At 33.9% G+C, this 24,792-nt stretch overlaps 2 protein-coding genes across 2 annotated transcripts; both read right to left on the bottom strand.

The window, feature by feature from the left end:
* Positions 1–12,674: 12,674 nt before the first annotated feature.
* LOC103447227 (ubiquitin-conjugating enzyme E2-17 kDa-like) lies at positions 12,675–15,223 on the bottom strand. Its single transcript, XM_008386407.4, has 5 exons — positions 14,987–15,223; positions 14,246–14,335; positions 13,446–13,573; positions 13,166–13,270; positions 12,675–13,067 (listed from the first exon to the last, which is right to left on the bottom strand). The coding sequence occupies exons 1-5, from the start codon at positions 15,168–15,170 to the stop codon at positions 12,924–12,926; spliced, it is 651 nt and encodes a 216-aa protein (XP_008384629.2). The 5' UTR covers positions 15,171–15,223; the 3' UTR covers positions 12,675–12,923.
* Positions 15,224–20,146: 4,923 nt separating this feature from the next.
* On the bottom strand, positions 20,147–22,087 carry LOC139189257 (intracellular protein transport protein USO1-like). The gene has a single exon (XM_070807845.1). It carries the CDS (start codon positions 22,085–22,087, stop codon positions 20,147–20,149), a length of 1,941 nt encoding a protein of 646 aa, XP_070663946.1.
* Between the last annotated feature and the right edge of the window lie 2,705 nt (positions 22,088–24,792).

Below are 24,792 nucleotides of genomic sequence, written 5' to 3'. Positions count from 1 at the left end.
CTCCTTCTCCTCAACTTCGTCTATGTAAGTTTATCTTACATTACCGATCCCGAGCCCGGATAAAGGAGGAGGGGGAGGGCGTCAGGTAGTCGACATCGGGCACTCCTAGGTTACATCGAATCCTTATGAAAATGAATTTAGAACGAAATCCCGAGCGCAATGGCGTTCTAGGATTCATATAATCAACCACACTTAGTGGGAAAAGATTTTGTTGTTGTTGTTATATATCTTTACGAGCAACAAGCATGATTTTTAAAACTCGTTTCATTTTTTTTCGAAGAGACGATATGTTAAGAACTCAATCAAGTTACATCAAATGTTGGAGGAGAAGATACTGAATAATAGCAGGTAGTTCCTCAAATCAAACTACTTTGTTGCCAATTGAACCTGCAAACTTAGCTAATCTATTGTCTACCCACTACAATTTCTAGGGACATACATGAAAAGTTTAGAGAGAAAGGGAGTCGCTACATATACCACATTCTCTCAATTAGATCAGCGATAGAGCAGTCGTTAATTGCGATGATTGCATGAGAAGAGTCACTTCCAACTCGTTTTATTTGTTAAATGTATAGTTTAAGGTCAAACCTAGACCAAGTACATTTGTTCCCTATCTAAACGTACATATACATTCAAAATGAACGCATCGAGTTAGTTAATTGAAGTTTTTGTCTCTTGTTTTAATAGTCTAATTGTTGGGTCAAAGTTAATCAAATTGCATTTATGTTGGATCCATGCATGCAAGTAATTGAAAAACATATACAGAAGTATAACAAATTTAACAATTTCCTAGTCAACAAAAATCGTTGCGTAATAAAAGGTCGACCAAATTAGGAAATGGATTTCCATACGACCAAAATAGTAGGTTGGTTGTTCCTATAACTTGGCACGACTTTCGTAGTCATCAGCTTTTGGCAGTTCTGCTAGCTAGATAGTACAGCCTCATCTCTTATCCAATTATATGTGTGAGTACAGCCTCATCTCTCATCCAATTATATGTGTGATAATTAAGTGATCTGTTATGTGTAATTTTTCGTGTAATGAAATATCGTAACATAATGTTATTGTTTTAAATAAATTCTAAGAATTAAACGTGTCAAACTTTGGACATAAAGCTTCATTCTCTGAGAGTGGCTTTCGGATTTTCTTACGCAACTTAGTTGGAAAGTAAAGAATGTCATAGTTCTAATGTTGTATGAACCATCAGTGAGATACCATTCTAAAATAGTTATAATTTTAATCTTGTGTGTCAAGACCAACTGGCAAAGGGACAATCTTAGGTAAATTGTATGTAGGGAGCGTAGGTATCCCAAAAGGTGACAGAGGCATGGAAAGGTTTCCTCCGACGAGATAGAGATTAGCCCTCAAGTGCAAAAGACATAAAGGGGCTTGACTACAAGACTCACATGTCGAGCAAATCATAATACGTGATTTGATAACATCACATGACAATTTTCTTAGTGCAAACAAAATCATACACTAATGAATGATGGGTGATGGGTCAATTATGTGCTGCAATCGTGTGGCTTAGAAATTCCAACCATAATCAAGGTTTAGTTCAAGTCATTCATTAATAATTCTAGGATAGTATAGGATGATGAACCGACACCTCAAAATTTTGTAGAGTTAGTTGATCATGGTGGTTAAAAATTTATTAACAACGGGAGCTACACAACAAAGACGACACTTCCACCACCAAACCCTAGCTACTGCGGTCCATATATACGCCGCCCGGTACTACATATAGTGCATGAAAGATTATATTCATTCACCAAACTATTGCAGAGAATTTACTACACCCACAGATTCTAGGGTTTCAAATTTAATTAGGTCAGTCCCCCACTACTTCCTTCATGGGTGATGGAGATTGAAGACCTCATCACAACTCACAAGTCTCTTGTGTTGGCACCACCATCACTTTAATTAATTCACTCCAAAAGTGTTGGATGTTTTAAGTAGGTGAATGTTGTGTCTATGTATGGGATGTGAAGAAAGTTTTATGTGTATCCAAAACACAAGATGATATATTATAATTTTTCATACAAATAAACAACATACTTGATATGTTTTTATTTAATGTCTCACTACTTATATTATGACATGAGTTCCTTCGTACGTACTTATGCTAACCAAGTATAAAAATAAGATAAACTACATATTGGTAATGCGTGTGATATTGGGTAGTTGCTTGATGACGATGAAAATGAAAGCAACATTAACACAAATTTTGTTATTTTTGTTAACCCACACAACACAATTTTGATGGTATAGTGTAGTTGCTTCATTTTATTAATGTGTGAGCAATCTTTGAATGTAATTGAATTTGAGAGCTTAAATTGTTGTAAAAACATTTGTCCTATTATCCTAGTCCTACCATGTTAAATAGTTTTTTTTTTTCCGTCAAACAATAACGATTTTATTATAATATTGATAATGAATACAAAAATAAAAAAATGATATTCTTAATCCAAATATACTTGAAAGTAAATAAGGCTAACTTGACCAAACTAATTATCACTAATTTAATGGATTTGAAAGCGAGACAGCTCAAAAGCACCCCCTTTTCTGACTTGGAAGATTGGGACTTTGACATGGCGGAACCTTCCGCAGAAAAACCATGCTGAATTTTTTTGATATTTTTCTTATTAGCATATGATTGGATGTTAATAATGACTCTCCCGATCACTGAAGCGTTGTAGTATCGCTGAAGCCCTATGTTCTATAATGCTGATCTAAAAATAAAAAAGTGCTAGCCAAAAAAGAAAAAAAGAAGGTGAAAATATACAAAACATTAAATGTATATAAAAAGAAATTCATAAAAACTAAAACATAATTAGTTTATCATGAACTTTTAAATCTTTGAAACGGAAGGTGTAAAACCTATATAATTAGTTAAAGGAATTTTTGTTAATGCGCGCGTGCGGTATAGATTCGTTGAAAAATGAGGAAAAGGAAAAGCTAACCAAGTTTTGAGTGAGATTCTCTTCCTTTCGTAATCATGAGATTTTTGTTTTCTTGGAAGATGTTGGCACGCCAAACTCTCCAACCCAGAATGAATGAGAGTATTGTCAGTCCTCATGGGAGAATATTTTTGCTCATCACTATAATTCTGATGTATGTTCATCATAATTAATCATTTGTCACGTGTTCATTTACCTAATATTTAATGTGAAAGTTAATTAGAATTTGGTGGAATAACATGTGTCAGATAATTAGGTGGCATACATTATAATTTATGATGTAGTGAGCAAAAATGCTCCCTCATTAGACTGAAAATAACATCATATTAGGTGGAATCGGCTGTATAAATCCTATAACGCTAATGCGCCGGTCTTGCGCCAAGTCTTCTATTATCTCAAAGTACTCCATATCTTTTTCTAAAGTCACATTACTATTTCATTAAAGAAAATAATTCAGGAGTAGGTTCAAACATAACATGTAAATCAAAGTAGTTAAAGATATTAATTTTGAGAGTTTGAATGTAATGCAAAAAAAATTAATTAAACCAAGTCCACAATTTAGATTTAATTTCTTTGAAAGAGGGAAACCTTTGGAAGTTGAACAAAAAAAAGAAAAAAGTTTGGTCACCTATTTATCTCTCTTTAAATTGTTGTTAAACTTGTTGATGATAACCTATCAAAATGTTTATTTGTTACCAAAGTTCTTTAAAATGACGGATGAAATTTAGGTGTTTCATCAATTACATACGACTAAAACTCTTTTTATACAAAGAAGACCAAAGAAAAGAGGAGATTTGTCGACTTGAAAATATGAGTCAATTAAACATGTGTTATTGTCATTTTTAAAAAGTTATTGTGCACTTCAAGCCTTTTATATTGCATGATAAAAATATACTTACTTATAAGGAGAATCTCATCAGTAGAGGTTGAAATGCCTCTATAAATTTTCTGATATCCAAAAAAGTAAACTATCGTGACAAAGCCACTAGTTAGTCCATTTTTAAATATAAAAAATCTCCTTATTACACTTTATAAGGTTGGGAATGTACATATTGTTGTAACAACTAGAAATGAATTACGTGGTTTATTCGACTTGGACTACGTCTACAAATTATTTTGATCATTTTAATTCATAATTAATGTGGTTACAAACATTAGAAGGTTAGTAGCCACATAATATAACTTAATCCAAAACAATTATAAACATTTATCAGTGTCTAGATTTTGTTGTTATTTTTATTTGGCTACAAAACATTTCACTCTTGAATGCTTTCAAAGAGGAATGTTGCATCACTATGATGTCTCGTAGTATAACATTCATTTCTTCAACATACAAAGAAGAATATATGACAAAACAAAAACCCCTTCACATATTTGGTTGGTACGAATACGATTTAGAAATTCAAATCGATTAGGTCATCGTGGCATGAGTCATCATCACAATTCACAAGTCACTAAAAACCTGGATATTGGAAAAGTGCCATATCATATATGTGCGCCACTCATTTGTATATGAGTGTATGAAAAAAAAAGAAAAAAAAAAGAGAAGAATTAGAGCATATGGATTTCATCACGTAAAATAAAATGAGACAGCAAAGTCAATCCAAAACTCAAATTAAAAATCGTTTTGTGTTTTCTTTGTCAATCCCACTGCTCTATACATACGTATTGTGTGTGTTTTCCCCTTAACAATCCACTGCACCAAGTCCTCTCTATGTTTGAGCCATTGCCTATTTGGTGAAATGAATTACACGAAATCTGTTTTATATCGACCACGTACAGATCATTTGATTACTAAATGCATGTTTAAAGGATTGTGGGATCGCAATAATAGCTGTCTAGAATTTGTTCCCCCACGATTATCCACTATTATAGCATGTGATGACCAACAAAAGTCACTTGAGGATTGTGATATTTTGAATACATGTAATATGTAAAATTAATCTATATTAAGGAAAAAGAAGGAAGGTTTGAATTCGGAATACAGCAAGCTGAAAGAGAATGATCCTAACTATTAAGACAATTCACCACTTGCTTTAATGATTATGATATTAAAAGACCATATCCTCAAGTTTCGTACCGTTAACGAAATTTAGAACAAACACACTCATAACATAAATCAAGTAAATAAACGATTAGATATGTGCGGGGGCTAAAAATTCTTAAGAATCCAATCCAATAACCACGGATCCTTACCGTTAAGATGCAATAATACTTAAGTCCATGTAACGTAAGGCCAAGTTTCACTAAAATCCTTATCGATTCAATTTTGGCAGTTTCACCACCATAGATTGCTAACAGTTAACAATTTACACTTTGCAAATATGCATAATATTGTCAACGGTAGATGCATTTAGATTTTCTTATGGTGTGCATTCCGTAGATGGTAAATTAATGTCTTTTTTTCAAACATGCATATGAAAGATTGATCCAAGTTTCTAAACAAACCTCAAATCTAGGTATACATGCACTTGGCATGAGTATTCGTTTACTTGATGTAGTGCATGAATCATGAGTAAGCCATATTCAATTAGCCATAGCCCAAAGTAAATATGAAGTTTATTTTTTGACCAAAAAAGAGTTTTTAATTTAATAATTTTATTTAACATTCTTCAAACTTGAAAGACTCAATTAATGTACCTAAATGTTAGTACCGAAATATATGCACCGAAATGTATTATATTGAATTACTGTACCTAAATGTTTGTATCGAAATGTATGTACCGAAATGTGTGTACCTAAATATATACACCGAAATGTATTATAATAAATTTAATGTACCTAAATGAAGAAGACAAAGTACATCGAAATATATTGTATAACAAAAATTACTTTATCTAAATGTTTACAACAAAATATCTTACAATATATGAAATGAAAATGAAAATTAGTACATTAAAAATTAGGAAGAAAAAGAGAAATAATTTTTTAATCAAAATGTAATTAATAAATGAGGTTATTAATGTATCATGGGACTAAAATTAGATTTTGATCTTGCTTATAATTTAATCTAAAAATCATCTTTACTAAAGATTAAAATGAAGTTTTCTATTAACAGATTACAATGTTTGCTATCTTGCAAGTAAAACGAAGGATTTATAGTTTACCACATAACATTGGTTTGGATATTAAAGAGAGTACCATTCCCATACCTGTATACAGTTCTAGTTAATTACCACAGTAAATTTGACTTTCAGGATTCTATGGGAATGGGATGGAGTCATGGGGATGGATGGAGAAGGTATGGCACTGATTGGGGGAGGGAAGAGGTGGGAACTGTGCTAATGACCAGTTACCACGGGTTTCGAACAAACAATTTGGAATTGTGGGGTTAATTCGTTGTGGGGTTAATTCGTTGCTGCTATACACTATTGACTATAGTGCTCTTGTCTCCACTCTCTCCATGCGTCGGTAGATAGCTCAGCTTCAGAAAGACAGAGAGCCCCAACGGAAACAGGTGGTGTGGCCAGTTATAGGTCACTTTCATTACCCTTCTCTCTTTCTTTAAAGATCTAAGCTGCTGGAACAGCTTTTCTATACATTATTTTTCATAAGTGAATTTGTTAGAAATGCTTTCGGTAATGTTGAAATTTTTATTAAAAATCTAGTGCTTCTTTAAGAATCATTTGACATGTATTTTTTCAGAAAACGCTTTTACAAGTTTTTTTTTTTGTGCGAATTGCAGTTATAAGCGTTTTTTGCTATCAAAAAATACTTATAGTCATTTCAAAAATAATTTCAAACATGACGTAATCTTTCAACCTGGTCCTCATGTAATGACAAGGGGATACTAGCAACATTCTCTTTTCCTTTAACGAACTTTCAATATTACTTGATGGTTAGAAATGTCTATTTTTTTTAGATCACTAACTAAAAATAAATTCTGTAAAAAAATGGAATGAATGAGAAATTCTTTAACTATTCGACTAACGTTTACAAAATTAACTGAAAAACTTGATCTAACTTTTTATTAGATATAAATAAATCATTTTGAATTTAGTTGATTATTTTTTGCATATATAATCTTTAGACAGTAACTAAGAAAGTCGACTATTCAAAGCATCAAGCTATATATTTAGTAAGATTGTAAAAAAATAATATAAGTAAAATAATACTGTCGAAAAATGAGAAGATCGGTAAAATTTCTCGAACAGCAATAATACAACGCATTCCATAAACTGCATGGTCCATGCTGAAACATAGTAGCTTAAACAAGGGAGATGTCATTGAGCTTTCCACATTACTACGCCCTGCCACTTACCGGTTAGCCCCTCTCTCTCTCTCTCTCTCTCTCTCTCTCTCTCTCTCTCTCTCTCTCTCTCTCTCTGCGTAGAAGATAGAGTACTGCCTGCAGCTGCATGCATGGCAGCATGGCTGTGTTGTCTTAAGAGGTGTCGGCATCTCGTAAATCAATACCCTCCAGACATTCCAATGTAAAAACCAACAAGAAACAGACAAGGAACAGATACCCTAATACCCTTTTCTCTCTCTCCCACCCTCTCTCTCGCGTCTCTTTCTCTCTCATCAGGATCAGGATTTCACGCATAGATATTTAATCTAGCTTCGTTCTTTCTTTTTCCAATTTCTAAACTTTGTGAAACGTCCTTGTTTTTCCCTCCCAATAAGCTCTTTTGTAATATCCCACATTCTTTTTTTCTTTTGGACTTTAGAATCTGATACCCGAAGAAAAAAGGGAACCCGTGATTCTCTGTAAATTATTCTGACACTTATTACACTAGAGACCAGAATGTAGCTGTGACCTAGCTAGCTAGTCTCTATAACCGCATTGCATAAAGACATGACCATATCTCTCCAGAAATCTCTCTTTTCCCTGGTCTCTCTCTTCTTCTTTTAGAGAGAGAGAGTAGAGAGAGAAGAAGAAGATTGAATAATGTGTGTGGCTTGGCTCCCCTGGTTTTCGCCACATCTTTAGCGGACTCCTCTCATGAGAAAATCATTTCACTTTGTTTGGCCTTCCCTCCAAATTCCATTCATTCATTATTTAATCATGAGCTCAATTGTTGAAAATGAAATCTACATTAATGAAATTAAAAAATTTACATCTGCTAGACTGCTTATAATTAATTGAGATGATCTTTATATTGTCAATTGGTATTATGATGAAACTTCAACTTTCTTCATCGTATCAAAGCAGGTTGTCACATGTGTGAAACAAAACGGTCACATGTGCTCCACGTCACTTGATGTATATTCTCAACGTGTTAGGCTTGAAAACTTGTATCACATGAATGGACGTGTTGAGAGTATATTAATCCCACATTAATGGGAGGAAGAACCTTAAATGTGCTTATACATAATTAAATTATTCCTCATATTATCAATTAGTTTTATAGTCAACCTCAACTTTCTTCGTCCATCTTATATACATTTGCTTTTGTTTTCTCATTTGTGATTTTTCTAATTAATTTTCATAGCGCACTTTGGTCAACAACTCTACAATCTTTTATACATCTTCTATGAACTCCCTTTATCAGTTAAAATTCTTTTTCAAGATCCACTTTTAACGATTAGTTTCAAAAACATTTTCATCAAATACCCTTTCAGTCATTTTAAAAATACTTTCAAACGAGCCTAAAGTAACATCTCCCAAATTCAGTCTAGTTGATTTCAAATTTTTTTTTCTTTTTCTAATAGGCATTGGAATGGATATACCATGAATAGTTGAACTCATTTGATGGAAATTATAGAATGAATACACTAGTCTTTACCATCTAACTTCTGTTTTACATTAATATCAATAAAAGTTTGTGATAATGTTTTTTCATGTTATAATAAAAAGGATCGTCCAATCTAATTTGAACTACTTCGAATTGGATGGGATATTAAGTAGGGATTGTAAAATTCGCAATTAAATTATTATCTTCAAATATATATTAAGTTTAGGACCAACAAACACTTCTAAGATTATTTTTTTATAGTAATTAAAGGCATTCGTTAACAAGACATATTTGACCGATGAACTTGATTTTACAATTTAAACTAAGTAATTGAAAATATGGAATTATTTAACAGTCAAATACATGTCGATACCAAGGATTTTTAAGTACTTAAGAAAACTTGTGGGTAAAAGTACTGTTACTCAATCTACAAAAAGAATTAATTATCTAACTGACTATAATATTTAGGGGCTTTTAGATCTAGGTCCAAAATCACAGAGTATTTTTAGGAGTGAGTCCAGTTATCTAATTATATGTATTTATTTCTTTTATACTCATTTAATGTTTTCTAAAAATATTAAAAATCGATTAAAATCTTTTAATATTATGCATTTTCCAACTCCAAAATATCTAATTAATATCTTATAACAAAAAAAAACTAATATACTAACATAAATATATCTACAAAACATTCTACCTTAACTCAAGTAGCAAATTTATGAATGTATATTATATCTATAAGCGAGATATGAAACCTAACTAAAAGGTATAAAACACAAAATATACCTACAAGCAAGACACATTAATCTGCGACAGTTTGACTATGAAAAAAATCTGTCATATAGGTAGATAAATACAATTAACTTGTAATATAGGTTTATTATAAAAATTAAAATAAAATCTATAAATAGGATAAAGCAGAGGAAGAACAAGAAATAACAAGAAATAAATAAATAAAAAGAAATAATCAAAGAGATAATTAGGGAGAAATTTGATTTTTACAATAATTTTTTTCATTGAAGAGATAATTATTGATAATAAAATAATTAAATTTAAGGAATTGGACTTATTTTAATAAATTGGATTATTCCTACTATAGACTCAAAAAAATTAAACTTATATCAAGTTTCCCCTAATATTTATAAGTATTTGATATGGTCAAATATAATTGTCGAATATCATTACAGCATATATGACCGTTAATTGATAATTATACTATTTACTCATCACTATTGTAGCAAAATTCAATTAGATAGTTCTTTTTGTAGATTGGATAACATCTTCTTTAATTATATTCCTCGAAACCTGTAAGGAAGAAGTTTGGCAGCTTATAAGTATCAAATTAGCAGTTACTTGGACATTGTGGAAGTTGCTGTATAAAATAAGCATCTCTTTACAAAAAAAAACCTTGGCACGTTCCTCTCTGTTTGGTCCTTCGTCTCTCAGAATAATACAGATTAGTTAGTAATATCCGACCTCAAAATACACACTAGAGTACAATTTACTGTAAATGAACATCCAACACGCCGACACCAAAATCTTGACCAACAGCTTTTGCTTTTTCTTACGACAAGATAACCTCTTTCAGTTGCAGGTCAATGCTACGTTATGTACATTGGATTTGGAGAAGGTTTACCGTTTTTTACTCTTGAAGAAAGTTAAATGTCAATGCCTAGTGCAATGCAATGCCAATAGGAACGTCCATTTCTTTTCAAATATATAATTTTTAACTTTTAGTTTTTAGGGAACGAAAAGATGTGTTCTGGCATTAACTGAGAAAAGAGTTCATGTGAATTGCCAAGTCACAAAAAGTTCTAATAGAGAAATCGCCATGAGTTATATTTTGTAGTGGGATAACTTGAAATGGTCGAGTATTAGAGTTATTTGGTTCGTGTCTTTTATTTGTTTATGGTGGTTCATGATTTTCTTAACTAATACAAGAATTAAAACATTATATATATTATTCGTGTTTTATAATTTGTAAATAAATGCTTGAAAAATTAGTTTTAAATTGATTTGAAAAATAGTTGATTTAGTTTCCATTCATTATCTTCGACCTTATTTTTTATTTTTCTGATTTATGACCCCTCTTATTTCAAGTAAACATGCAATTATTTTATATAAAAACCAAGAAGAGTTCAACTCTTGCTTGGCAAAGAAACCTAAGTGAGGAAACGAGCGAGCCCCTTCTCCCTCTCACACACAAAAACACACACCTCCTTTGCTCTTTAGTTAATTCGGCCCCATTTGTGTCAATGTGACGAATTTTATTAGACAAACGTACAAGTCCGAAAAACGTGACAACCCTACCCAATATTCTCTCGTTGCCCTCACCTTCATGTTTCAAATAGAAATAAGCAAAGCAACTTGTAATTTAATTGTCAGCGACAAATTAAGTACTTTATTATTGTCCATACAACATGACTCCCAACTTGCAAGTTTCGGTCATATACATAATTTTAAGTTTGAACAAAAGCAAGCATGCCCATGTGCCTACACAGAGAGCATGCCAAACAAGTACGTAGAAGCAAGTGTAAATAAACATTGTGGAAGTGCCAAAATGCATACTTTTCTTTTTTACTTTTTCTAATTGTGTTAGCGTACACACACACATACAGGGGCACACTCCTTGTTAGTTTTGTTATTTGATCTATTCAATAAATTCGATCCGATAGCCGAAAATTGAAAGTGGTACATGAGAGGTAAAAAGAAGTTTGTGAATGGTATCGCCCTATATATATTGAGCTCAATAATTTTTATAAAAAAAGGGTTATTGTCCTCGAGTCCCTTCGATCCGCTTCACTCTCCCCATTGCATATTACTACGTGCTTCTCTTTCTCCTTTTGCCTTGCATTGTTTGCATGCTCCCATATAGTAATTTATGGCTGAAAATTTCACAGCACTGGTAAAAATATGGAGAGAGCCACGTTTGTTTGCAGGGGTTGGGAGGAGACAGACACACCACAAGTAAGCAAAGGTGGAAACATTGCATAAATTAGGGCGGATGGTGCTGCCGTGCTAGTGTGTAAGGGTCCCATTTGTGGAGACATGTTTTCACAGAAACCATTAGAGGTCAACATGCATGCATTTCTGCCTTTAAGATGCTTAGGGTTTCAACTTTCAACTACCCCTTTTTGAGTTTTGGGATGTAGCTTCAATGCTACGTAGCATTCAGTTATATAGGCATTTTAGTCATTATATTTGATTTCCACAACTGTTAAATCTTTTATTTTCAATCTCAAGTTCACCAGGTCCCAATCTGTTTTTTCATTCTTAAACCTTGTTCCGTTCCGTCCCGTCTGCATACCGGTAGCTTAGTGAACAAGAAGAAAAAATAAATAATTTTATTTAAATAAAAATTTAAAAAAATATATATAATTCCCTCTCAGAGAAAAGAATACGGCCCATTTAGCAGCAGACCAAGAAGTGGAAAGGTGAAGATATAGAGGCCCAGATGGCATTTGGAAAATGCTCTCTTTCTTAAAAAGCATTTAGAAGCGCTTCTTAAACAAGCACCTTGCAGATGCTCGCCCAAAACGGCACTAAAAAGTACTTAAAACTCATAAGCACTTTTTATATTTTTTTCGCCGGACGCCATCAAAGATGCTTTCATTCTGTGCCCGTCACCCGATTCCACAACAGCCAAGTTAACGATTTTACCGACCAACCTAACAAAATGAGCAGCTCGAGACAACACGAAAGCAAAGAGCAAAAAGTCGCATATTTGGAGAAATGAGATTTTCATCAACACACATGGGGGGCGTAGAAACAAAAAAGTTCATCGAAAAACTTTTAGCCGTTCGAGAAGCAATCCCAAACAAACGTAGATACCTTCTCTTCACGATCTTGGTATGTTACATCGAATTGAAATTCAATCCGGAACCATAGACCGCTACTTTCCTCGACATAATCTCAGAATTGCACCGGATTTTAATCCGATTCTGCGACAAGCATTGCATTTAGGGATTGAGATTTTCTAATCTAACATCAGAGCAACAAAGTAGATGCAAACAAGCAAAAGCACGAAAATTACAAGTACTGGAAATAAGGATAAATTTTCCACCAAACTTTGAATTACTATACCACCACCTATTGAAAATAGCATTAGCTATGCTTAAGGAAGGCAAAACTACGTAGACCTCCTCCAGAACCAACGACACGACACGCAGACGAAACACAAGAACAAGCATCTTAAATCCCGGTTCCACTTCTTACATCTATTTATTTACTATTACCATAACATTCAAGCATGCTAGATTGATTTCCCAAAGACAAGAAGACGCCCCTAGCCCATGGCATACTTCTGGGTCCAGGATCGAGCAGTAGTCTCATACTTCTGTCGATCAGTCTTGTACATGTGCGCAATCTCAGGCACCAGAGGATCATCGGGGTTTGGATCTGTCAGCAGGGAGCAAATGGAGAGGAGGACCTGCACGAAGAAACAATCAGTTTCTATGTAGATGAGCATCAATATACAATGACACTGAAAATAAGGAAAATAAAAATGGCACGAGACAAGTTTGTTACCTTGGAAATGGTCAGGGCAGGACTCCACTGCTCCTTGAGGATGTCCAGGCAGATACTACCATTGCTATTGATGTTCGGATGGTAAACTTTTGTTCGGAAGGCAACCTGCCCAATGCACAAATAGTGAGCATGCTATGAGCGTTATTATCCCCAAATAAAAACAAAACAATACTCCGATCCAATTGCATTGAAATAAAAAAACATAACGCAATTTTTTGCTTCTCTAGTTTGTATTGTATACGAAGGGAACCGGTGAATAAAAATTTCAGGGAAGATATACCTTGGGTGGCTTGAAAGGGTAATCAGGAGGGAAGTGAATGGACACGAGAAAAACACCACCTGAAAACGGGCTTTCTGCGGGACCCATAATTGTTGCTTGCCAGTGGAACATATCATCAGCAACAGGACCTGTTGAAAAAGAAAAACTTTGTTACAAAACATACTTAAAACAGTAACACTATGTAAACATCAATAGTGGCATGATGGCAACTCTAAAGGAACCTGGTTCTTTCGCAAAACATGGTTAAAGGAGTTACATGCAACCTCCAAAAATAACCAATACATCCACCAAACCAAAAGAAGACAAGGTAATACTGGCATGATGGCAACTCTAATTAAAATAATCATACACTCAGTCCTAGGAAATACTATGGGGGAATTTGCATTTAAACAAAATGCCGAAGACAATGCATTGGATACTACAACACGCTTATCTAAAGCGAGAGCGAGCGAGTTTAAAAGTCCACTTTAACCAAATGCCCAAGATAACAATCAATGCACAAAAACAACCTTTTCATATTTATAGATAAATGAATCTCATCACATATTCATTTCAAATGTGGAGTCTCTAATATCATTCTTTGATTGTAAATAAGCTAAACTCCATGTGAATAATCAATGAGAACAATTTTTCATATAACCTCGAGGAACAAAAAAACAAGAAGAAAAAAAATGATATCTAGGAAAAGATGAATACTTACAACTAGCAACTGAAGTTCACATAGACAAAATACCAATTGACCAGAACATGTACATAACAAATGAAACATTTAAAAGTAAATGAGAGAATAGAAAAAATACCTGCACTGCAAGAAGCGGGCGGGTCTTTCTGGAGATCCTTCAGCTCCTTGTTGATCCTCTTTGAAGCCATCACAAAACTACAACAATGTGCTGCAAGGTTAAACACAATAACGGTCAAAACAAATACTCCATATAAGATACATCTGATTGCATTGCAGTGTTGCACAACCAAAAATGGAAGGCATTGAACAAACGTGAGATTCTGTGCCAACATCTATATACACCAATAAAAAGTGTAAGGGTCACGAAATCCATTCACCTGTACCATCAACACACCCACAACCAACCACCTGATACATACAAATTTAACATTCCAAGTGCCTCTTTCTCCTAAATCGAATCGGGTGCCTAAATTGATAGGAAAAAACTAATAGGATGGTCATAAAATTAAATCAACTCACAATTTCACATCGAAATCTTTATTTATCCCGGTACTATAATCAACCAACAAACCCTAGGGTTCAGAATTCTAAAACTTGAAAAACAGAGCATTTCGAAATCGAAAAAGCCAATCATTCAACCTATATACTTCGATCATTTCATTGCATGAAAAGTAAAACAAAATCACCGTTCCAAAAGGAAATTTAAACAAAATTCAAAACAAACACAACAACCAAAACGATCACTAAGAACCCAAAAAATATGAAATTTCCCATACAATCGTTCGACATATCAACAATCCGAAACAATTAAGGAGAAAAAAGCATAAGAATTCGATAATCGAAGAGGCGATAGGCTCACCGGCGATTTGGCTAGGGTTTTCTGGTTGGGTTTGAGGAGCTTCTGCTTCTAGAGAGAGAAAGAAGAGCGAGAGAAACTCTCCGAGTGAGAGCCGTAGAGCGAGTGAGAGACGCAGGAGTGGCCTTCGTTGGGGGGTTTCCCCATTATATATAGTAGGGAGATTATAGAGTGTGGGCGTTTCCATTTGAACTCGGATTTGATTGTGGCCGTGTTTCTTCCCGCCACGTAAGCTCCCGATTCGGCACCTTTTTATTTGTCGCCTATTTTCTTTTTTATTTATTGTCATCTTTTTGTTGGATTATTATTTAGGGTTATTTATTATTGAGAGTGACGAGGAATCTAGAAAAAATGAGAAGCTTTATAGATTCTGTGTTATTTTGTATTTTTTACACAATGTTATATATTGTTGATGTATAAATTGAAATTAAATTGTGAGGTGGTAGAGAGTTCATGAAACGTCTCACTTTTTATTTTTGTCACAATGTTATATATTGTTAGCATTTCTCTTTTTGTTAATTTATATAAAAACCCAACATAAATTATTCAGAAACGAAAAGAAAAACTATTTCAACACATGCTTTTTAACCATATATGCACCTTTTTCATTTTTATTTAATTTATTCAAATCAATGACTAAAATATCAATAATAGTGGACATAATAAGAGGTTACAATAATATAATACAATTTAGATGTTTAATGAGATTATCGATCATAAAGGTGGACATAGCTACGTTGAGTAGTACAAATGTGCTATTTTCTATGTATTTTAGTAAAAATTCCTTCTGTTTGGTAACTGTTTCGTTTGTTTTTTTTTATAAACAATAGGATATCTACATTAAACCACGGGGAGGAAAACTATTAACCAACTTTTCGAACAGTTTAGTAACTATTTCGTTATATTAGTTTTGTGTTAAAGATATAGAGTGCTTGTAAGACTAGTTGATAGTGTACTTTCCGCTCAGATAGATGAGAAAAATGATAAATGAAGAAGAGTGAAGAAAAGATGAAGAAGCCTTTGCAATTACCTATTATTAATACCATCTTCTTTGCAAAGAAAGCAAGAGAGATTTTTTTTAACAAACAATATTATCTATATTAAAGGGGTGGAGGAGTGAGCTAAGCATCATAATGAGTTAGCAATAATGTGGTTTAAATTCGTATTTTATGAGAATCAAACCTAAAACCTCTTACTTACAAGTGAAAAAGAATACTAATAGAATACAAAATGGCAAGATAGATTTAAACCTCAAATATGATGATGGGACATGGTTGGACTTGGACATCAGAAATGATGAAACTTTAGTGGCATAGGAATATCCCCAAAGCACGATTGGAAGTTGCTTTCACTTACGTTTATGGCTCTACAAAATTTCGAATGATAGGATGTGACAAATTTGATCATGAAATGTAATTAATATTAAAAAGTGTTCCATGAAAAATGTGTAGCTTAATTGATTAAAAGTATTTATGCATTTGAAGTTCCGTGCTTTACTCAATTCATCCTGAATATCGCATATATAAATATAAAAAATACATTCAAACGTGTGCATAGATTACACCGCTAACTAATTGTGAATGGTAAATTACGCCACTATTTAATTGTGAATGAGACTATGAGTAATAAATTAACTGGAAGTGTTTTCTTTGATAAAACAACCAGCTAGCCTCTTTAAAAAAAAAATAACGTTACATCAACCATTCATGTGAAAAGTGAATGACTAACAATGCAACAATAAATGCATGGCGGCTCACATTGAAAACTGTAAAGGCAGCCCACTTAGGAATGAGCAACAGTTATGACGGACGGGTAATCGTGATTATTTATCTGAAAGTTCTAGGATGGGTACTAGTTTAACCTAGAGGGGGTGAATCGGTTCCAATTTAAAAATCCAATTCAATTTTCAATTTAATTTTAAGTTCTCAAATTAATTCCACATTCACATCACATATAAACTATCCTACACATATGCAATTATAAAGATAAATAAAATGTGCACACAGGATGTAGGATTTAACGAGGCAAAACCCACCATTGGGAAAATCCTCGGGCTTCCAAGCCAGGACAAACACTAAGAGAAATGAGTACAGAAAGACTTACAAAACTCATCAACTAGACACACATACTAGTAGGCAGTTTTGTCTCTGCGCTTTGCTACTCGATTTCTCTTCAGCCTTCGAGTGGAAGTGGCACGACACTAACGCGGCCGTCAATCACTGTCGCCTCGAACTTTGCAGGATACTAACGCGATCATGCAGAGTGAATGTATGATGTTATGATTTTTGAAAAACAATCAATTACGAAAATCACAAGGCACATTTTCATAATTGATTTCTTGTTAAAGCACGATAAAAATCAGTGATTAAAATAAGAATTAAACTTTTGAAACCGCACACATGCAAACTGATTTTTCTCTCTCAAAATACTTGAAAACCATTCTCTGTGTCATGGGCTGCTATAAGATTTTTCTCTCAAAAATTATTTCATAGACTAATAGCAACGTACAATTAGAATATCAATACACATGCCACATTAGAACAGAGAAAACGAAAACTGGGATTATGATGCAGACTCGTGAAAAAACCTAGAGCATGAAGTAATGTCTTTCCAAAACAAATGACACAGCAACAACTTGAAATCCTTACTCATGCATATGCGGCAGCCATAAACAAAACCACAGAACCTACTTTAATGCATGATGCGCCCAAAACCCCGAACCCTATTGTGCTGCATTCGGTATTATATATGCTCTGTTTAATCCCGTGTGTGTTATGCGGCAACTCTAAAACCCTAACCTAATGCATCTATAAATAGACTGTAGTAGAAGACTTTAACTTGATTTCAAATTCCTTAAGATTGGAATGACATGTTACCAGATAAAAATTAAAACCAATAGGAATTATCAATATGCTAAAGGTGCAAATGTACAGATCAACAAGTAGTCTAGGAGCATGCGGCTAATTAAAAAGACATGGGCTTTTAATTAAGATAATGAAATCATAATTAAAATATCAAACTAATAAATATGAGAAGCCCAAACCTAAATAATCCATTTAACATAGACTTGGACTATATGAATGTATATGCATGTCAAATTTACCTGAGTGGATGTCTCTGAAACGCTTGTCATTTTGTGATCGAGAGCACGTGAGACAAACTTAGACTAAAATAGTTACAACTGAAATAAGCACTAGTCTAAGATTACAGACTCGGCGTTTTGTTTAGGAATAGCCAATTTTACCTAACAATCTCCCCCTTTGGCATTTCCTAGACAAAACCCTCAATCACAATATTACAGACAACTAATAAAATTAACGACCATGCATAACACGTCTGTAACCTGCACACACTTAAACAAGAAAACCTGTGACGTACAAAAGATATACGTTGCTAAAAATGAAAGCATTTATCTATAAAAGCAAGGAACCAAAAACAATCAGGTTTTCGAAATTCTACTTCTCCCCCTAAATATAAGCTTCCTACTTCTCCCCCTTTTTGTCTAGAAAGGTCAAAGGCCTTAGAGGTAACCATCGAGTGCAGTCAGCGGAAGATAAGTGAAACATAACAAAATGTGATGGAAAATGATTTCTTTTCTGTGGACTAGAACCTCTTTGGAAGAATAAAAGTGGGGACGAATTTAGGAGGGAAAAGAATAACAAAGTAAAGATCGAAAGAATAAACATGGAAAGAAACGTACATCTTTCATATTGTTAAGCTCCCCCTAAACAAATGCGTTAAAAAATATAATGAAATGCAGCACGCAAATGATATGATTTTTTTTTTTTTTAATTGTATTAGAAGCATATAATTGTTCCAACAAGAATGAAAGAGTGCAAAAACACATGTAGTTCTGAATCCTCATTTACAACCTAACATTGTCCCTAAAACATAACATGTATGAGTGTAGTTGCAAGTATAGCCGAAAGTTGATACTACACAAATGTAATTAAGTCTTACATGACCAACTTAACTTTAACCCTTAAGCTCACAAGATATACGCTCGAATTTTCATTCAAAGTGTTTGGGGGTAAGTGTATACGCTCAAAAGATCATTACATGAATGCTCTACCATAGGCTTGCAAATTGATCGCATCTACACACATCAAAAATTACCTTCTTTGGATCAAGTAGGTCTTTGTTAAGGGTGTAATGGGGCTTCGGGTACTCAGTTAAAGAAATGAAGGATATAGGAAACACAAAGTCTAAGAAAACTAATAGAGTAGTTTGAAATGAAACCAAGAGAGAAATACAACAACGAACGAGGTAACTTAGCACTCAATTGAACGGTTAGATTTAAGACATGAACGACATACAACCGCACAATTCATTTCAGATGATTCTTGCTCTTCATTTAGACCAACACACTTGATTTCTTATAATGCTGGCAGCTCACTTATGATTCATAGTGACTTCTTTTCCTCTTTTCTTCTTTTGCTTTTCATGTGTTGTTGGCTTTCTTCACAAAATTTTGCATCTTCAACTTTTAAATAACATTGAACTCTCTCATTTGAAAAACGTACTCTACTAGCTTCTTAGTAGGGTAGGGAATTTTTAATGTAAGAGGCTAGGTAGGGAAAATGTAGGTTTAAGAACAAAAGACTTACACATAGGCTCAAAAGGGTTAACTAGGGGAAAACATATAAGGCACTGGCATATATGGCAATGACGGTAAGTCCTAATGCCTACTATCGTCTCCAAAATATAATAATATATGATACCAAGTTTTGAGATGTCTCAAAGCAAGTTCTAGAGAAGCAAAACACATAAGATCACACACATGAAAAAAAAAAAAAGTGTATGAAAAATGCACACACTATATTTAGGCACAAAAGCTCACATGGGTGCGGGTTTTACTCAAGTTAAACATGTTCAACTTATTAACATTGATATATTATCAACAAGAGGCTATTGTCCACAACAGAGTCAAACATATCATGCTAGGGTCATGTTATCAAGTGAACAAAGCTAGAACTCATATGAAATCATACTTTTCCATTTTTCCTCATACATTTTAAAAAAAAAAATTTAAAATTTTTATTTTATAAAATTTATTTTATTTATTTTATTTTTTAACAAGAAGAAAGACAAAAAATGCAGTATTTATGTTATATGAACATGCAAGCATGCATTAATGAAAACATTTGCAAAGAGAGAGCTTAGTCAATATAAACAACTTGAAAGTGGAGATAAATTGACAAGTACACCACTTTGATTCTCTTTTCTTCTCCAAACTTGTCTTACTTTTGGAACTTCCGTACTTGGAACAGATATAATTCTTGCAATCCGATTAATCTCTTTCAAATAAGTCACAAATTGTTCCTTAAGATTTTCTTTTTTAAAGTTCCTTGAAACTTTTTCTTGAGAAGAATTTTTCTTTCTAAACTTATTGCACTTAGGCCGGATGTGACCAGGGATCCCACAAAAATGACATATAGGAATGAACTTCCTAGATTGTTTGGGTTTATTAGGATTAATTGAAGTCTTGGTAGGATTTGACACATTTGCAAGGATTGTAGATGTTTCAGAAGTAAGACCTACACCTTGATCAGCACCTACTCTCAAGCTAGGAATATCATATGCTTTGACAAATCTCGTGATGGAAGAAGAACTAATAGTCTTTTCAGACTCAAATCCTAGACCTCTTTTATCTCCAAAATTCTTTCCATAGCTAAGCATCTTGTCAATTTTTCCCGAACCTATGCTTAATTCCTGAACTTTGTTTTTCATCTCAACCAATTCATCCTCAAGAGCTTTCTTATTAGACGTGAGAGTGCTTATTGTGGTTTGAAGAATATGTATCTTCTCTAATAATGACTCTCGCAGTTTCTCTCCATTGTCCAACTGAGATTGATGCTCAACTTCAGCTTCTTTCTTTTCACTTTCTACAAGTGCAAGTTTCTTCTTCAAGTTAGAGTTATCATTCTTTACTTGCACACTGATGTCATAGAGATCAGAATATTTTCTCAAGACTTCTTCCAAGTCAGGTTCTTCAACAAATGAACCTTCTGTGTCATATCCATCAACAGTTCCTATAAACGCAATCGTATCCTTCTCAGATTCTGACGAAGATGCATCCCCTGAATCACTATCGCTCCAAGTGACCTTCATTGCCTTATTCTTCTTCTCTTTTCTCTTGATAGTGTTTGCACACTCAGAAGCAATGTGTTTATAGCCTTGACACTCATGGCACTGAACCCTATTGTTAGAACTCCTATGTTCACTAGTTCTAGATGATCTAGAGGCTTTGTTATGTGAGACATCTAGAGAACGAAAGTTTTTTGAGTTCGAACCTGAGTTGGTTCGTTGCTCACGACCCTTGGAATTTTGAGACTTGAGAAACCTTCTAATTTGCATGGTTAATTCAACCAATTCATCTTCGGACAAGTCTTCAATTGAGCCATCACTTTCTTCTTCTTTGACAGCTTTGAGAGCAATACTTTTCATCTTCTTGGAATCAGGAAGCTCTAACTCATACGTTTGCAGAGACCCAATTAATTGCTCAAGCTTGTAGGTGTTTAGATCTTTCGATTCCTCAATCGCCGTCCTCTTAGCATGAAACCTCATAGGAAGTGATCTTAAGATCTTTTTCACAATCCTATGCTCAGGAATACTGTCACCAAGATTGTGACAGCCATTGACAATTACGCTAAGCTTAGCATAAAAGTCAGAGAAACTTTCATCATCAGACATTGTGATATTTTCGAATTTTGTGATGAGATGTTGAAGTTTGGATTCTTTAACAGTTGAGTTACCCTCATGAGTAACTTCAAGAATGTCCCAAGCTTCTTTCGCCATTGTACACTTACTTATGTAATTGAATTGTTCAGGCGAAACGGCTGTGAATAAAGCATTCAAAGCCCTTTGGTTAAAAGTGCTAGAGCTACGCTCATCATTGCTCCATTCTTTCCTAGGCTTAAGCTTAGATATAGACACAGAGGACTCTCCTTTACCTTTGGTTTCTTCAATCGTCGGAGGTTCCCAACCTTCTTCAACAGCAAGCCACACCTTGTCATCTTGTGCCCACAAAAACGATTTCATTTTCGCCTTCCACGCAGCATAGTTGTCACCATCAAAATGTGGTGGATGAGAAACTGAACCCATAGTACGATTCATCCTAGACTACCCACAGATCTCACTAGATATTTTTAGTGACCTGCTCTGGTGCCAATTGAAAGTTCTAGGATGGGTACTAGTTTAACCTAGAGGGGGTGAATCGGTTCCAATTTAAAAATCCAATTCAATTTTCAATTTAATTTTCAGTTCTCAAATTAATTCCACATTCACATCACATATAAACTATCCTACACATATGCAATTATAAAGATAAATAAAATGTGCACACAGGATGTAGGATTTAACGAGGCAAAACCCACCACTGGGAAAATCCTCAGGCTTCCAAGCCAGGACAAACACTAAGAGAAATGAGTACAGAAAGACTTACAAAACTCATCAACTAGACACACATACTAGTAGGCAGTTTTGTCTCCGCGCTTTGCTACTCGATCTCTCTTCAGCCTTCGAGTGGAAGTGGCACGACACTAACGCGGCCGTCAATCACTGTCGCCTCGAACTTTGCAGGATACTAACGCGATCATGCAGAGTGAATGTATGATGTTATGATTTTTGAAAAACAATCAATTACGAAAATCACAAGGCACATTTTTATAATTGATTTCTTGTTAAAGCACGATAAAAATCAGTGATTAAAATAAGAATTAAACTTTTGAAACCGCACACATGCAAACTGATTTTTCTCTCTCAAAATACTTGAAAACCATTCTCTGTGTCATGGGCTGCTATAAGATTTTTCTCTCAAAAATTATTTCATAGACTAATAGCAACGTACAATTAGAATATCAATACACATGCCACATTAGAACAGAGAAAACGAAAACTGGGATTATGATGCAGACTCGTGAAAAAACCTAGAGCATGAAGTAATGTCTTTCCAAAACAAATGACACGCAACAACTTGAAATCCTTACTCATGCATATGCGGCAGCCATAAACAAAACCACAGAACCTACTTTAATGCATGATGCGCCCAAAACCCCGAACCCTATTGTGCTGCATTCGGTATTATATATGCTCTGTTTAATCCCGTGTGTGTTATGCGGCAACTCTAAAACCCTAACCTAATGCATCTATAAATAGACTGCAATAGAAGACTTTAACTTGATTTCAAATTCCTTAAGATTGGAATGACATGTTACCAGATAAAAATTAAAACCAATAGGAATTATCAATATGCTAAAGGTGCAAATGTACAGATCAACAAGTAGTCTAGGAGCATGCGGCTAATTAAAAAGACATGGGCTTTTAATTAAGATAATGAAATCATAATTAAAATATCAAACTAATAAATATGAGAAGCCCAAACCTAAATAATCCATTTAACATAGACTTGGACTATATGAATGTATATGCATGTCAAATTTACCTGAGTTGATGTCTCTGAAACGCTTGTCATTTTGTGATCGAGAGCACGTGAGACAAACTTAGACTAAAATAGTTACAACTGAAATAAGCACTAGTCTAAGATTACAGACTCGGCGTTTTGTTTAGGAATAGCCAATTTTACCTAACATTATCTATAACCGTTTATGCTCATACCCGCATAACCATTTACCCGTTAGGTAATTACCTAAATGGTTATACTCATACCATACCCATAACCGTTTATAAACGGTTAACTATACTCATAACTGCATACCTATTTAACCGTAACCGTTTAATACCCGTTTACCCATTTATCATTTTTAACCTGTTTATTTTTTTTACCATTACTCCATTTCACCCCTCTACATGTTTTTTAACAACTTGAAAATTAAAAAAAAATTGTCATAATTTTTTTTTTTACAATTAAACACTGTTATAGATACGTTCATCATATATTTCCATATTTTAATTTTTTAAGTCCTTATATCATTCCAATAATTGAAATAATAGTTTACGGACGATATTTTTAACTGTTACCGATGAAGGTAAATATAATATTTGCTAAGTATTATTGGGTTACAAAAATTGTTTAGAAGGCATTTCTGTCAAAGCATTTATGTCAATTTCACGGTTACCCGCAAAGAATTTAAATTAATTTGGCCAATTCCTTGATGATGAGAATCATCATTCCTGTAGTAGTGTTATTGAGAGAATGATCGATGAATTCCTTACTAATTTATTGGGTGCTAAATATTATTGGATTGAGAACATAGTTTGTGTTAGTTTTACATATATAAAATAAATGGGTAAACGGTTACCCGTTTATAACCGTGGTTAATACTCATAACCGCCCATTTAAATTTCGAGGGTAAACGGTTATACCCATAATCGTTTATTTATCTAAACGGTTACCCATAACCGTAACCGTTTAATTTAAATGAGCAGATAACCGCGGTTACCCATAACCAATGGCTATTTGCCCATCCCTAAGCCCACCTCAGATTTCCAAATTCATAAATAATCTTTTTTATAAACTACATGATTAGTAATAATCTTCATAGAATAATGGTATATTAAAATGGTTTTTAATTATTTCAGTTTTTTTGTGTTGCAATCATGTGAAAAGTCAGCGATTTTGGGATGGATGGATGAAGGACAAGAATACGTGTTGGGTAGACCACAAATGTTGGTTCAGAAGCCTGGAGCCAAAAGCCAACCCCATCTCGCTAACAAACCAAAACTTTGATCAGAAGAACTTACCCTCTTACCTTCATTCCGATTCTCTTTCTGCTTATTTGTTAAGTGCTTTTTTCTGCTTATTTGGTTTGTGCTCAATTTCTGGGTGGTTCTTCTTGATTTGCCCATCT

The sequence above is a fragment of the Malus domestica genome, chromosome 11, assembly GCF_042453785.1.
Source record: "Malus domestica chromosome 11, GDT2T_hap1".
Taxonomy (NCBI): domain Eukaryota; kingdom Viridiplantae; phylum Streptophyta; class Magnoliopsida; order Rosales; family Rosaceae; genus Malus; species Malus domestica.
The sequence above is the reverse complement of the archived record's forward strand: the minus strand, read 5'-3'. Positions and strand labels throughout refer to the sequence as shown.